This window comes from Chroicocephalus ridibundus, chromosome 1, assembly GCF_963924245.1.
Source record: "Chroicocephalus ridibundus chromosome 1, bChrRid1.1, whole genome shotgun sequence".
NCBI lineage: Eukaryota > Metazoa > Chordata > Aves > Charadriiformes > Laridae > Chroicocephalus > Chroicocephalus ridibundus.
In genome coordinates this window covers 153,870,932-153,887,941 of record NC_086284.1, presented here as the reverse complement: position 1 = coordinate 153,887,941, position 17,010 = coordinate 153,870,932, and the positions used below count along the sequence as shown (strand labels likewise).

Below are 17,010 nucleotides of genomic sequence, written 5' to 3'. Positions count from 1 at the left end.
ATACCCTAACAAGTAATAAAGCTATCTGTCCATCACATAAAAAGGGTGAAATGAAGTTAAAATGAGACCAGATGCCAGAAAGCTAAATCATTTGTTTACATGTTTGAAGCTTATGGTGCCTCTTTAAACAAAGCTAAGATGCCTCAGCAAAAATCCAGGATCAGCTGAAACCTCTTCTCTTTTTCCCCTACAAGGAATCACAACAAAAGTTGAAACTCACATGGACCGGCATGTTGAAATAATCAGACTTGAAGTTGTCAGCCATTTCACCAAAGCTCTGGAGAGTATATTCCCTGACAGCTTGTTCAAATCCAAAGGCCTCACGGGGTTTGTTGCATTCCTAGGAGACAGAACATAAAAATATTGTTCCCTGCAGCAGATTATGACATAGTTAAGTTTTTAGCAAAAACACCCTAGTGTCCACCTAAGTCCTAACCAAACACAGTAAGCTATCAGTTTTGAGTGCTCTTCTCAGCTAAGGAAGTCCTACCATAGCGGAAACAGAACAGAATTAATTGTACAGAAGCTAATCTAACACGGTAAACCCCAATGCTACACACTTCTGCTTTCCCGTCCAAAACTAAGTTTCATCATCTACTGCTGCCAGCCAAAGAGTAAGACAGCACACAAGATGCTTAGACAACCATGAGACATTTCTTAGACACACTGGATTCAAGCACCTGCATCATCCCACGAGTGCAAAAAATACCAGTTCACATTTCAGCTACTCTCCCCACCCATTTCTACAGCATCTTTTTAAGCCCCTTTGTATCTATCCAACACAATGTTTATATATACACAAGACATATTTGAACATAAACATGACATAGAAGTATCTGATAGTCAGCTCCTCAATCATAAAGAAACAGGACTGGAAAGGAATTCAAGATCAATAGTTTCTTTTTCTTCAAGAGGAACTATCCTTAGACTATGTCCAACATTTATCAAAGTAATTCTTAAAAGGAGCATGCAACAGAGAATCTACAACATCTGTAAACACTGTCAAACAATGATGACCTGAATACATACAAAAAGCCCTTACCCTATTCTTCCTGGCTTCTGTTCCATCACTCTGCTATTAACATTACATTAAGCATCTATGCACAATTACCACTTGAAGTAAAAATGGAGGCAAAAACCACTACTAAGCATTTCAAATATCTTTCTGCTATTATTTGTTTACTCTCTATTACATAATAGAGTGATGTTTTTTCCCCTTTCTTCCTCTTACTTTCAATGTATTTCCAGAATTTTTCAAGTACTTTCTGTATCATTTGCTAGTAACAACCTATTTGGTACCTTAACTTTCCTGATTTTGTCCCTGCACACACTTATTTTTTCTTGGGGACAACATATCCCTGTCCCTGTAGTAGTAGTACTGAAATTTCTTGTGAGTTTCCATATTCTTAAGCCACTGCAATCACTATATTTACTACTATATTCTCTAAATTACCTTCACATTGGATTGCTGTAGTTTGCTAATACTCCTTTATTGCTCTCTCTTAAGGGAACAATAAACAAGCAACTTAATCCACACTGCGAGCGGCGGCCCCAAGGGTTAGTTGCATCTTTTTCCTTGCCTGTAACTATGAATTTCCACCTCTTTCACAACAGCATTTGCCCGAGTTCATCTGACCACCTAATCTCCCTTGGTGAAGGGTTAGAGAGCAGCGAGCTGATCCACCTCATTATGGGGCTGCACAACTATTCATACACCACCATGAAGAAAACAGCAGAAACCCACAGCCAGGAAGGGTGTGAGGGATGTGGGGGAAATAAGCATATACACATGTGCGTGTGACTGCCCCTTTTGGAAAAAACATGGTCTAAAAAGTTAAAGCCAGTCACAAAATTAAAGATTTAGAAACGGTAAACTTTTTTCCTCTGAATCCTACATCGACCCATTTCCCAAGCTTAGAAAATTTTTTTCTTAAGACAAATACCAAGACAATCAAATGATGTTTGCTGCCTTTAGGCTGTTGGAACTTGGTAGCTCTTTTTTTTTTTGAACAATGAAATTCAACTAGCTTCCACTTTCAGAGCCTCAACAGTTCCTTTTTTAGTCTAAACAAAACCTAAAATAGCTAAAAATTGTTATGTCTCATTGTTATGCTGAACCACCTATCACAACCCTACTTCTCACCTTAATTTTCCACTACCAGCTTATCAAATTGAGTTTCACCTCTTAGCACACTAAGGCCAAAGTTTTAGCTGTCACATGGCTGTATAATAAACAAAGGTTATGCCCAGGAAGCCCAAACTCTAGAAGGAACATTTCTCTCTCCTTATGGCTCATCAGCCAAGAACAGCTGGAGATTCATAGCTCATCTTGACAATATTCCAAACAAAACTATGGCTTCTACCTGGACAGAACAGCACTGAGCTGAACTGCTCTTCTGATCTTTCCAGGAACACAAGCATACATACAAAGCTTGAACCGTACCTCAGCAACACACTTCGGACACCTCCAGTCACCCTTGGGTACATCAGGTAAAGGAGGAATCAAGCAAAAAGTGTGATAGCTGTCATCACATCCATCACACAGTAGCAGTTTGTCCTCATTATTTCCTCTGCCACAGAATAAGCAAACATACAGATCGACCTGTGGGGGAAAAAAAAAAAAAAAGAAAAAAGTTACAAAAAGTTTCCTCATCCAGAACCTGCCTTCCTGAAACTAAGGAACAAAGTATATAATCCTGAAGTCCGATATATGAACATCAGCCTGGTCTTCTCTGTTTTTTGAGAAGCACTGATAATGAATGATTATGCTTCAATTCCCCAGCGCCGTAATACGTGCGGGGAAGGGGCCTTTGGGGGCTGCAAAATAACTATCCAGTTCCAGTGAATAATTGTTTTCTATATATTTCTCATTTACACTATTCTAAGGCAAAAGAATACATTACAGTTTTTAGAACTTTATACTCTCCCTCTCTTTGGGCCTCTATGATGGAGAACAATTCAAACTAAATCCCTACAAAGCACACATGGCTGAGGAATCTCACCAAAAACTATTTCAGAAACATACATGCCATCACTTGCAACAGTACAGTTATCTTTGCAATGAAAATAATAAAAAAAAAAAAAGATAACAAAACCAACAAATCTAACAGATTTCAATCTAAAAATCCAAGGGGAAGGGAAGGAAACAGCATGTAAAGGTACCAACTTCTTTCTCATTTTCTCCAAAATAAAGGATAAAAACTCCAAATGATGAGAGAAGCATTAATCCCAATACAATAGCAAACAATTTTTGCAGATGTTTCTCCAAGATAATCTCTCAATAAGAACAACACTCCCTGGGAGATATTCTCAGGGACCAAAGAGAAAAACTGTATCAACAGCTTGCAAATTTTCTTTGCTGTTGCTTCCTGCATTGTCCAAAGGACTTTTAATTTAATATAAAAATTTAATGTAGTATTGAAAACCTGTAAGATAATCTAAATGAAGAAACTGTGTATTACTTTATCACAGCTAAAAATTACCTTATGTATAAATTTTTAGTAACATGAACTTCATGAATAACACTTAGAATCATAGAATCATAGAATTGTTGAGGTTGGAAGGGACCTTTAAGATCATCGAGTCCAACCTTTAGCCTACCCTGACAAGAGCCACTTCTAAACCATGTCCCTCAGTGCCCCATCTACCCTTTTTTTAAACACCTCCAGAGATGGTGAATCCACCACCTCCCTGGGCAGCCTATTCCAATGTTTAATAACCCTTTCAGTGTAAAAATGTCTCCTAATATCTAATCTAAACCTCCCCTGACGTAACTTGAACCCGTTTCCCCTCGTCCTATCACTTGTCACCAGGGAGAAGAGGTCAGCCCCCATCTCTCTACAACCTCCTTTCAGGTAGTTGTAGAGGGTGATAAGGTCTCCCCTCAGCCTCCTCTTCTCCAGGCTAAACAACCCCAGTTCCCTCAGTCGTTCCTCATAAGGTTTGTCCTCCAGGCCCCTCACCAGCTTTGTAGCCCTTCTCTGGACACGCTCCAACACCTCAATGTCCCTCCTGTAGCGAGGGGCCCAAAACTGAACGCAGTACTCGAGGTGGGGCCTCACCAGTGCCGAGTACAGGGGGATGATCACTTCCCTAGTCCGGCTCACCACACTATTCCTGATACAGGCTAGGATGCTGTTGGCCTTCTTGGCCACCTGGGCACACTGCTGGCTCATATTCAGCCGGCTGTCAACCAACACTCCCAAGTCCTTTTCTGTCGAGCTGCTTTCAAGCCATTCTGCCCCAATCCTGTAGCACTGCATGGGGTTGTTGTGACCCAAGTGCAGGACCCGGCACTTGGCCTTGTTGAACCTCATACCATTGGTCACAGCCCATCGGTCCAGCCTGTCCAGATCCCTCTGCAGAGCTAACCTACCCTCAAGCAGATCAACACGCCCGCCCAGTTTAGTGTCATCTGCGAACTTACTGAGGGTGCATTCAATCCCTTCATCCAGATCATTGATAAAGATATTAAAGAGAACCGGCCCCAGCACCGAACCCTGGGGGACATCACTTGTGACTGGACACCAACTGGATTTAACTCCATTTACCACCACTCTCTGGGCACGGCCATCCAGCCAGTTTTTTACCCAGCGCAGAGTACACCTGTCCAGGCCATGAGCAGCCAGTTTCTCCAGGAGAATGCTGTGGGAAACAGTGTCAAAAGCTTTTGCACTTGCTCCAAATTCTGTTTTTACTCCCATCAGTCACTGGGCAACTCAGGCTGCGCATAGTTAGTTCCTTCACACAGCTCAAAACAACACCAGAAGCATTGCGTTTGGTTTTTTGGGGTCTGTTACTTTCATGAAGATGTCACAAAAACATGTGCTTTTCAGCTGATTAGGTTCATATCACTGTGTTAAATACTTGATGTCAACCCCATTTTAGTTACACCAGCCTAGTTAAGTATGCAACTTCCTAACTATGCAATAATATATTTGAAAAGATCGCTTAGGTTTCTTAAGATACAATTCTTAAAAAACATGCAGTTCTATTAAGAAACATATAATTTTCCTGTTTAAAAAAATCCATGCACTCACCCTTATGGAATATCATGTCTGTCTGAAACACCAAACTAGTTGTTTTTATTGCAAGTATATAAAAGGGAGGGAAGGTACCTTAGCAGACATTTCTAGGTTCTTTTCCCAAAACTAAAAATGCATTAAAATGGCGATCATAAGAGGAAGCTATTCTACAATATTCACTAGTTACCTATCACTGATAATACCTTCTCCTCTTCAAATTTGTATTAACACATGCAATCTTTTTTATGTTAGCCCAAGTGATGATTTAACAAGTAGAAAGACTGCATTGAAAGAGATATTCACAACAAGCAGATCTGTGATTACACAATAACCACAAACAAGCCTCCTAGGCCATGTAACAAAACAGAGAAAGACTATGATGATATAAAACTATTTGTATCAAGGGGGGAAGGGGATAAAAAGGAAAACGTGTATTTTATTTCACAGTTAGCATTTCACAACGTTTCACTAAAAAGGTAAGTGAATGAGGGAGACGTATAAAAAACTGCACCACAGTATTTTTCAGACAAAAGCTGTATAAGGCTAATGTACCACCTGCGCACTTCAAAGACTGCTTTCCTTGAAGATCTCCCATCCAAGCATTAAAAAAAAAAAGTGTGGAACCAAACAGTACTAAGTCACAGAATTTCACAAGATTACAGTTACAGCAATACAATTTCAAAGTAACAGTTCTGCTGCTACGGTATTTTCATTTTTGTCTTATAAATAAAAGAGTAAACATTCTATAAAGAAACAAAGACTAGATAAAATATTTTTAAACGAAAGCATATGTAAACTAAACAGTCACAACACTTACACAGCCTAGGAACACCATATACTCAGAACTAGTAGTACAATAAAAAAAAAAATCAAGTCGCACAAATTCTAACTTAGCTGCAATGGCACAATGATCTGGTTTTTAAATATCCAACTTCTCTCACTTTTTTTCCCCAGAAGACATTTCCACATACAAAAATATGATTACTAGAGACTTTTAGAGACTTTCGGATGCCTTGGCCTTCTATGGTTGAAATTTAAAATAAGCTCTTGTAAGTGTTCTCAGGCAAGAAAAAAAGAACAGCTCAATTACTACTGAAGAGTCTAATTCTTAAGACATTAAAGGCACCTATCTTTATTCATGGTTGCATATACACGCTAACTTATGACACTTTAAAAGTAAGAAGTCATGTGCTATGAAAGACATTAAGAACAACACTTTTCCATGGTCAAACATCAGAGCACTAAACATTTCACTTTTCCCCTTAGGGGTTTCTCTCGCATGGACTTGTATAATGACTAGTTTAAACTCAAAATAGAAAAGACATGAAAGCCAGTATTGCTAAAAAACAAACTCCTGAAGTACTGGAGCACCTCAAAATATCTTTTTAAGGAAGAGAAGCAGTATTCCAATTGTTCTACAAAGTGGAGCTCAAATACAATGCGAGCTACTGAAGGCATGCGAGAAGCGTGTGGCAAAGCAAGCCCTCAAACCCATGATCGGCAAGTACCTTCATGTTGCAAGATCCTTCCTGACCAAAAAATTAAAACAGAAACCTAGAGCATAGATTATTTTTTCAAAATACTGTTAGTTTTTATAACAGTATCATCTGCTGCAGTGTCCATCCACTCATCTGGGGGAGTGGGGGGGTGGGAAGGGGCACATTTCAGAAAAAAAAAAATCTCTTAGTAAATTAACAAATTTCCTATTATCAGAAGTCACCGCAAAGGAATCAAACTTACAAAGTTGACGGAAAGAGTTCCTTTGCGTTGCCTCATCTGCATTCCAAATGCTTCTGATCTGGTTCCCTTGCGTCTTCGTGTAACCTCATCTTGAAGTAAAATAAAGTTAAATGTTATTAATATCACATCAAGACAGATTTAACTTGCAAACTCAACTCAGATGTCCAGCCTGGTACCCTGCCATTCATATCAGAAGCTACCTGAAAGGCCAAAGAAAGCAAAAATGCCTTGTTATACCTGGCCAATCTAAAATAAACTTTTAAAATCACTTTAAAAGTAAAAGTTAAAGTGATCCCCAACTGCCTCACGAAACAGAGCGAGTTACACTCATAATTTGTGCACTTAGCTGGTAGGATCAGTTTCAGTATTGTCAAATTTTGTTTTCCCTTCCAGTCACTCAGTTCATGCAACAGCTGCTTAATTGTTGTTACTATATAATACATAAAGAGCTGAAACTATGCCAAGTTACATGAAGCACCCTGTAAATCTCTTCTAGGAATGAAGTCCTAGAATACTTAGCTTTCCTTTTCCAGTTATAATGATTTGCTTGCTTCTTAATGTTGTCTCTAGAGACACGCAGAAAGATTGAACAGCCTCGTTACTTTACAAAGCGATGAACCGAAGATTTAATTACCCTCTTTATCCTTTGCTCCCAGTGCCAGTCCCATCATCTTGGGTCCAGCTCCAAAGATCTGCAGCTTCTTCAGTTCAGTATTTCTACTCATTTCTCCTGTCTCCGCCTAAAAATAAGAACAAGACCACATCAGCACATACCATCAATACTTCCCCATCATGTTTCTTCATAATTCGTTTATATTCTATTATCTCACAACATTACTTCATCAAAAGAAAGAAAACAGAGGCACAAAGGGACACAATTTTCTGTTCCTAAAGCCAATGAACAAATGCAATTGGAATACAAGACAGAATTTGTCCCACCTTTCCAAATTATTTCCCATTTAGGATCACAGATAAACTACAGAAAGTCACCTATACAGCAAATAAGAGAACTGGGTTTGACATTTTGCAAAAAAATAGGAAGAATGCCACAGTACTATTTTCCAAAATCACCACGATTCAGTCAAGTGCTTGGATGTTAACACGTACACCGTTTCAACAGGATTTTTTTTATCCACTTCCTTGAGTGGACACATACACATGACACTAATGAGTTCCAACCTACTTCCTTAAACTTGGCTGCTCCTGGATTTATTTGTGATGAAATGTTATGAGTACAACTCTGGAAATGACAGCCACTCATGCTGCCCTTGCAACCTCAAAAATCAGAGATGAAAAGACCCATTAGGAGACAACTCCATGCCCCTGCCAGCATCATTACCTGAAGTGTCCTATTCAACTGAACTTCCCATTTCCCATTACTCACCTACGTCATTTTTCCCACAACATTGCCACTAATCTAACAGCACAAAGAACCTCCGTATTCTGTTTTTATCTGCAATGCAATCACCTTGGTATTCTTCTTTATGTTGCCTCCTTATACTTTGAAAGCCCTTTCTAAGCTGGTATAGAAGGCCACTAAGTTCTCATCATTTGCAATCTTCCTCCTGAAATTCACTCATCTTAAAAGATCTCAGCAAATCTAATTCCAGAACGGTTATTTTCATGTAACTTACTGATGGTACCTCACCTGTCATTTTCGACAGTTAAGGCATGATATATCGCACACGAAATAAGCTCCCTTGGGCTGACATGCATTCTTTTTTTAATCAATAAGAAAAAAAAGTTCAAATGCACTTGCAATAAAAATAAAAGAGAGAAGATAATTTTCATTTATTCAGTCCAAATCAGTTGTTTTTCTTGCTTCCGGAACACATTAAAAGAGATATCGTTTCCTAGGCATTATTACTCTTTAGTGATATTTAGACTCCCTGTTCACACTGAACTGTGTATGCACTATGCTAACCGGCATTTTCCCAAGCTGATTATTGCTGATATTCTAATTTTGAACACTGATGCATTCTATGTTGCTATCTGAAATTGCACACTAACTCCTAAATTTTTATCATAAATTCCTCACTTTTTGGCTAAACAAGCCATACAGAAACACTGACTTTTTTGCTGTACAGGAAAGCCTATCACCTGGAGACTCCACAGTCCCTCAGTTCCCATTTGAAATTCATTAACATCTCATTCATTCTCTCAACTAATAGAACCTGACAGAATCAACCCACATTAAATTTCTCAGCCAGTACGATTTTCCATCATTTCAGCAACATTTATGAACAATCTCCACAATTTCTCTCTCCTGCTATTGTGACCTAAGAATTTTCTCAATGATACCTGAAAAAAAATTTTGCTATCATATTTACTAGAAGTAAATCATTAGCATGCAGCAACCTCTCTTCAGTTTTATAGTTTTGTTTAGAAATGCATTGCCTAAATATATTTTCATAACTCCACTGCCCAGATTTATTTGGATTCCACTAAACCTAAGTGGATGCAATCCATTCGTGCCCAGGTGGAAGCTATACAGTTTTCAAAAAGAACAGGTTGCGTATTGAAATGTTTTTAAAAATCAGATTCCTATATAACCTTAAGAACACTACCACAATACTGACAGTTCAAGTTGTGAATGCCAAAAGCATTCAGAAGCCTCACTGAGAAGTCTTTCTGTGGTATCCTTTAAGATTGCATAAAAACACTAAACTCAAAACTCTAAGTGCATGGAAGTAGAAACCTCGCATTCCTTGCCATTTTCTCATTGCTAACAGCACAAAACTCCATCAAACTTTTGCATTATACTATTTTCCATGTAACAAAAAGCAAAATGAACTTGATTAAACTGCAGTTCTATTCTCAGCACCTCTTCTTCCCAAAGGATGCCGACAGATACCTCTGTTTGATTTACCTACTCCACTGAATGTACAATCCAAAGGCTGTTCTTCTATATGGATGAATCCTAATAACATGATGCAGTTACACTGGATTCACACACTACCTTTTTTCTGCTGTCCTACCCTCATCACCTTTGAAACATTTGCATCCCCATCCCTCCACCCCCAATACACAACATAGAATAGTTACAAGCAATAATCAAAATATTTATGTGTTTTGGGCATCTGTCAGCATCTCCTAGAATTCCTTTGTTTCACACAATTACTCCCATAGAAAGAAATCTTTCAAATTAAGAAACAGAAGCTTATTTCATAAATTCTGTTAGTCTGAAACCATCAAATTTGTAGAAGAAACTTGAAAGCAGATATGTCACTTAGAATTATTTTTAACTTTTCAAAAGAGGTCTCTGGATATTAAGTTAATATCCTCTGAAAAGACAGCACTTCATTATCTTTTTGCTCCAGTACTGCATTTCTCTACCAGAAATCATCATGATGTAACCTCATTAGACAAATCCCTTGCCAGTTAAAATATAACCTAACAGATCATCTATGAAGATATACTACTCTAAGGAAGAAGTATTCTCCTAAACTTAACCTTTCCTTAAGGATATTCCCCTTTCCTAATCTGAATTCATTCTACTTTTTGTTGCCCTTTTCTTTACAAGATTTTAGAAATTCAGTTGCCCTTCTCCAGTTTTAATTTGTGGTAGCTTTCTTCAGAGAAAATAAAAAGAGAATGAAGCATTAAGTTTATTTTTGAGCAGAATCTCTCATCACCAAGTTATCCTCTTCCAATTCAGAGGCATAGTATTCAACTGCCATTTGACTGTAGTATCCAAAGATTCCCAACCCATCTTTCACAAAGGAGAATTCTCATTCCCTATTTTCTTTAATTTTTCACTTTCTCTAAAAATTAAAAAGAAAATGCTTTTCAAAAGTCTGCCACTCCCTTCTACTGCTGAGGATCTTTGTTTATCTCAGTAATTTCTGATTACTACCTTGATGCTTTCTTATGCATCACCCATTCTTAGGTAAGTTATCTGCAAGAAGATGATGCAGAGCATTTTTGGAAAGTACTTTTAGCACTTTGAAGAAATCTACTGAGATGCAGAGGTCAATATAGTTATCGATGCTCACTACCCAGGCATTGGACTGTTTAGCACACTACAAACAAATAATTCAGATGTTTCAGCTAGCGCAGAATGACATTTATTTAGCAGGTTTTTACATTACTTGCATATTACCTGTTCTCTGAAGACTATCTAGACAATCTCTGGTACAATGCCAGGCAAGCATTGCAAACAATAAACAGAGTCCTGTCTACAATAAGGAGGTGCACTGAAATCTGAAAATTTTTCGGCATTCTCCAGATATTTACACTTCCACTATTTGGGGCTACTGAGGACAAATCTGTTTCTAAATACAGTTCCAGAGTTGACTTAAGAGTTATACACAGCTTCCAACACAGCCAAAAATACTTCTGTGTGCTATGTAAGTAGGTTGAGTTTTTCCTGCATTAAAGAACTAATTTCAGCCACTTAAAAAACTGTCATGCTTAAAAGACTGCGTGGCTGCAAGCCTAATAAAAGGCTTTTAAATATATATAAATATATATATATTTACTTTTTGCAGATGATCCAAGTAAAATCACCTCTCTCATTTCTGAAATGCAGCCCCTTTAAATGAAATTAAGCAGCTATACTGTGCCAGGATCACCACAGAATCACTTTTCCCAACAAGGAGAAACGAGAAGTATCATTATTCCGCTGAAATGAACAGGAGAAGAGATCCCACAGGGTCTTAATAATGTAGTGACACTTTTATACCACGTATGAGAAAAAGGTCATACTGGAGTTATCCCACAGTATCTGTTCAAAACCAAAGCAGAATTCCACGTTACCAATGCTGCAGGAACTGAAGCAGTCGTTCTCAGTGTTTCTTGATAGCTCACTAACAATATATGAGTCAAGAGATCTGGTAAGATCACAGTTTGGGATTGCTTGTGTGATGCATTGTTATATGGCTACGATAAATAACATCAAGTCAGCTTCAGTAAGTTGAGAAAAACCAAAAAAAAGTTTATAAAGGATATCCAAATATCTCAGTGACAAGAAAGATGGATTTGAAAAAAGCAGTTTAAGAGCATTTGAAAAAACTTTGCGGTGCCTAAAATAAGTCGAGAATGGCATCAAGCAAGTATTAAGTTTGCCACATATAAAACCAGCTTTCGCCCACATTCTGCTGACTGGCCAGCAGGGAGCTGAGAGGAGCCTTAGGATGCTGCCTGCAATAGATATCTTTTGAGAAAGGTGAAAGCCTGCTTTAAACAGTGCAATAGAAGCAATGGAGCCATCAGGCCTCCAAGATTATTTCTAATGGTATAGCATTTAAAATAGTGGTGATTCAGTTTGAATTGAGATTTACTGGAGGGTACTCCCAGGATTTAATATCGCCTGGTAGAACATCAGATGTTCCTGTAACACCACTAATCCAGAAGAAAGTAAACTGCTTTTCAGTAGAAGAACTGTGGAAATCCTATATAGTTTCAGCCATCACCGAGCATCTGCCCTCATATCTGTTTCTTCAGAAAAAACAAGTCTGTCCAGCTTGAGATAATTAGTCCCAAGTGCAGTTTCCACAATTAATAAAGACTTATCGGCACATATTTGCATTCATGTAACTAAATGCATATTTAAATAAGCTTTAAAAAACTTTTCAAACTTTGCACAAGCAGAAACTTCAACATCATTTCATAAATGGCTTTTTATCCATTTAGTTTTCACAGGTATATTAACTACCAAGGTACATAGGCCACCTGTCAACAAACAAAAAGCAGGTTTTGAAAGTTTTTAGATAAACAGAACATCTACCGTAAGCACATCAGTCCTCATAGAGACAGACATCCTTCTCTGGATTTTATTTAAATGAAGACTGTTTCCTGGTGGTGCTTTTCAGCAGGCTCCCACAGCCAGACAAAAGCTGTTGCACTGCCAGCACCGATGCGCTGGTGCAAGGATTAAGTGTTCTCTGGCCATAACAGCCAATTAACAGAGGTACCTGGGATTTGACACGCCTGGTTCTCTTCAGCACAACGTTCATTCTTGAAGCCTGCTTTGGGGAAGCCTGGGCATCTGAGCCGAGGTCCTCAGCCTCCACTTTTTCTTTAAGGTCCAAGTTTGGCTTTTGGATGCCCTAAAGGATCAGAACACAAGACACCAGGTTGATTCATCAGGCAGTGCTGATCATTCCGTGGTCTGTGAATCATTCCATTTGCTAAGAAACAGAATGAGTGAAATCACACAGTGTTACACATGCCATTTGGACAAGAGGCCAATTAATCCACACACCCTTCAAATAAGGAAACTGAATCTTAACTACCAGCTTATCAAGAGAGAGAGAGAAAGACATCTTTCTACTTAATATCATCTTTTGTCCTGTTTCCTTCCCAATAGGCTTGGCCCCAGTCCTATAAAGAAACAGCTATCAGAAAATAACTACACAAGGTCACATTACAACTTCTAGCACTATTCTGTCACAGCTAAATATGAGGGTGGTTCTAGGTTTGTTTACATAACTGAAACTTCTAAAAGCATAGACCCTACATCCTAGTTTCATATGCAATAACAAGTAGTATTCTATGCATAGTTTTGGTCCCCTTTTCATATCCTGAAAGAGAAGCATCTCACCATAAGGCTGACCCCAGACTGGAAGAGCTCATAGGGGTATAAGATCCGTTCATAATGAGACTTGAGTAATGACCCTGTGCCTTTTCCTGGCAGGTAGCCAAGCCGACTTGCCACTTTAGACCATTTCTTCTCTTTAGTGACTACTTCAAAGCCTCCTTTGCTGGCAACAATCTGAAACGCATAAATAAAAAAGTTAAGGGTTTTGAGCTGCTCTCACCACCTTCCATAAACCAAGAATCAATTAAACCAACCAAATGTTAAAAAGTTCTATTAAATAGTGACAGAATCCTGAATTTAGTTTTTGTTTCCTGAAGGACTAGTACTTTAATAACTAAGCACTTATTTATCCTCATGACTTTATACATTAAACATGACAATTTTCCTAGTAAATGTAAATTGCGTACTGTCCAAGAGAGGAGGAGTCCAACAGTTAAGATTTATGACATGTTGGAAAGAATACAAACCCCACCATCAGAACAAACTGAAAAGTTAACTCTCACCAGACTTGTACTCTGATGCAAAACACAAGCCTGGCCAGGAGTGAAGCCCATTCTAACAGACCCCAGGCAGAAGGGAGCACTGGAGCTCACAACTTCAGTGTTACAGAAACTCTCAAACCCTGAATGGAAGAGAGACTACTGTAAAAAGAGGAGAAACTGAATTTACCTTTCAATTAACTCCACACAGTTCTTACATCAGACTTCAATTGGTTTCAGTCTAGTAACTCATATACAGAACTATCATTGCTTACAAGTAACTAATACGTACATTGAATGAAAAATGACAGACCATTTGCCTCCAAGCAATGATCATTAACAGCACATGACTTGCTTCCTCAGAAACACTGGCCACATTTCCACTGCTTCCATTCCCTTTACAGTTTCACTGTGAAGTAGCTTAAAACCCAAATGGATTGTAATTTCATTTATATTATTGTAAGACTAATAGCATTTCTACAACAGTGTAGTTCTGCATTACGTTTCTTTAGACATGAGGACTAAATTTCATGCTTAATGCTTCAGATCGTTAGAAACCTCAATGCAAAAACATTTTGTATTTACAGTGAAATTTATAGTTTACTTCTGAGGCTGAAGGTAAATTCAAATGTCTAATTGTGACAGCGACAAATAAAACAGTTAATTCTGGTTCCTCCTAAAATCAGAGTTAGCTGCACTTAAAGAAAACAGTAATAATACTGTTGATTATTTTTCTCACATTTACAGCAAAGTACTAGAAAAGCCTTTTTAAATAAAGCTATTCCTAAATTTCAACTTATCTTCAAACTGTCCGTGAATAATTGATTTCTAAAATTATCTATACACAAGCAATGGCTACGGAGGCCACTAACTAACTCAATAAGCTTACACCTGCTTATCTGCAGTCAACTAAAATGTTCCAGCTCATAACAGTGACCCAGATATTTCCCAGTACCACTGTAATATTCTGCATATCCCAGCAAATCACCACAGATGTCAAAATAATAAAAAAAATACAAATACTGTAAGACATTTTATCAGCTTTTCTCTGCATTTTATCAGCAATTCCAGACTGTCAAAAAGAATCATATCATACCAGATTGGAAAGGACCTCAAGAATCATCTGGTACAACCTTTCTTGGCCAAAGCACAGTCTAGACAAGATGGCCCAGCACCCTGCCCAGATGAATCTTAAAAGTGTCTGATGTTGGGGAACGCACCACTTCCCTGGGGAGATTATTCCAATGGGTGATTGCTCTCATGGTGAAAAATCTTCCTCTCGTGTCCAATTGGAATCTCCCCTGGAGTAACTTGTACCCATTACCCCTCACCTTTTCCATGCAACTCCTTGTGAAAAGGGAGTCTCCATCTTCTTTGTAGCCACCGTTTAAAAACTAGAATGTGGCGATAACATCTCCCCAAGCCTTCTTTTCTCAAGACTGAACAAACACGATTCTCTCAGTCTTTCCTTGCACGGCAGTCCTTTGATCATCTTTGTGGCCCTTCTCTAGAGTCCCTCCAGCCATCCATATCTTTTCTGTATAGTGGGGACCAAAATTCAGCACAATATTCCAGGTGTGGACTCACAAGCGCCAAGTAAAGTGGGATAATGACTATCTCTGCTGATGATGCCCTTGTAGACGCAGCCCAGCATCCTGCTGGCTTTCTTGGCCACTGCAGCACACTGTTCACTCATACTGAACTTGTTGTCCACCAGGACCCCCAGGTCCCTTTCCACTGAGCCGCTCCCCAGACAGGTAGATCCCAGCCTGTGTTGCACTCCTGCATTATGTTTTCCCAGGTGCAAGACCTTACACTTGTCCTTGTTGAACTTCATTGAGGTTCTTGTTAGCCCACTCTTACAGCCTGTCCCAGACTATAACTTATTTCTTTAAAAATAAAATCTATTCAGATCTTAACATTTTTACTTATCCAAGAGAAAGAAACCTTGATGGGGAATGGAAACAGATGCTCTAAACTAGAAGCACTAGAACTACCATATCTTAATTCCTTACTTCGCAAGAAGAAATTTGTATTAACAATCCATCCTTAGCAGGTAGGTTTATAATGGTATAGATTTTGCCAGTGCAAAAACAAATGCCAGAGATTTAATTTATGTGCAAACTTAGAAAAACAATGCACCAAACATAACTACAGGAGCATAAATTTCTAGCCGGCCTTAAGTGTAGCCTGTCTTGGAAATTACAATAATTATTCCAGAAGTTAACATTATAAATTCTCAAAGATCCACGTTTATGTCATGTGGAGAACCTCTATTGGGAGAGAGGAAGGAGCAATCACAAAAACAATTCATTACAGAATTGCTAGGTCAGGAGCTGAACTGCACGCAAGTATACCACTGCCTTCTGAGAAACTACCTCAAATTCCTGCAGCTCTGCCATATGTAAAAAAGGAGAACTAAAAAGCAAGTGGTCAGGTGACATCAGGATGTTCAAGCTGTACACAAGGTAATGAATACATGCTGCATAGAATCTAACCAAAGGCAACTGATTTAACTGTGCTTGACATGTTTGCCTTAACCATCCAATTTAGAAATTTTCTTTCACTATAATTTTTTTCCACTCATTTAATCTCCATATTAATGAGACTAATGCTGTAAACCAAGCCATCTCTGTTGCTGGCTTCTTGAGCTTGAATGAAAAACGAGGTTCCAGTCAGACCAAGGCCTACAATTGCTTACTCACCTTGCTCAGACCGTAGAGATCCAGTATTTTTCTCTCCACCACAGGGATTTTTAAATTGGATCCTTGGAGTTCCCAGAATTTTGCTAACTGATCCAAGAAGTCCAGCTTAACTCTTGTCATTGCCTGCAATCAATAAAACCAAACCCGTATGTCCCAAAACAAGTGTGACAATACCTTACAGTCCTTAGAAAAAACATGACAAATATTCAGGGTTTACATTTTCGAAGTGCAACTTGGCAAGTGAGACATTTCTTAGTCATGTAAAAAAAAGCAGAAATAGAAATATTGATAAAAAGAAAGATCTTTACAACCAGAAAATTGTATATGCTTTTCTCTCTGCATTTAAGATCCTATAAACCAAACTCCTACCTAACAATTTCCTAGTTCAAAACTAAAATACATACTTATGAAAAATCAGCATTCCAGGGAGAAACACAAAAGCAATTATTAAAATATACATGGGGGGGGAGGCGAGTTACAAACAGTTTTTATATATGCCTTAACCATACAGAAGGACCTCC

At 38.4% G+C, this 17,010-nt stretch overlaps 1 protein-coding gene across 3 annotated transcripts in view; it reads right to left on the bottom strand.

The window, feature by feature from the left end:
• Positions 1-17,010, bottom strand: part of KDM5A (lysine demethylase 5A) — a 52,826-nt gene that overhangs the window by 32,562 nt on the left and 3,254 nt on the right. For all 3 annotated transcript variants that reach the window (XM_063318857.1, XM_063318849.1, XM_063318840.1), the window contains exons 3-9: positions 16,490-16,612; positions 13,309-13,479; positions 12,680-12,814; positions 7,399-7,504; positions 6,765-6,853; positions 2,444-2,602; positions 221-340 (exon numbers count right to left, since the gene is read on the bottom strand). In XM_063318857.1, the coding sequence (XP_063174927.1) occupies positions 221-340; positions 2,444-2,602; positions 6,765-6,853; positions 7,399-7,504; positions 12,680-12,814; positions 13,309-13,479; positions 16,490-16,612 (903 nt within the window). The remainder of the gene's footprint in view (positions 1-220; positions 341-2,443; positions 2,603-6,764; positions 6,854-7,398; positions 7,505-12,679; positions 12,815-13,308; positions 13,480-16,489; positions 16,613-17,010) is intronic.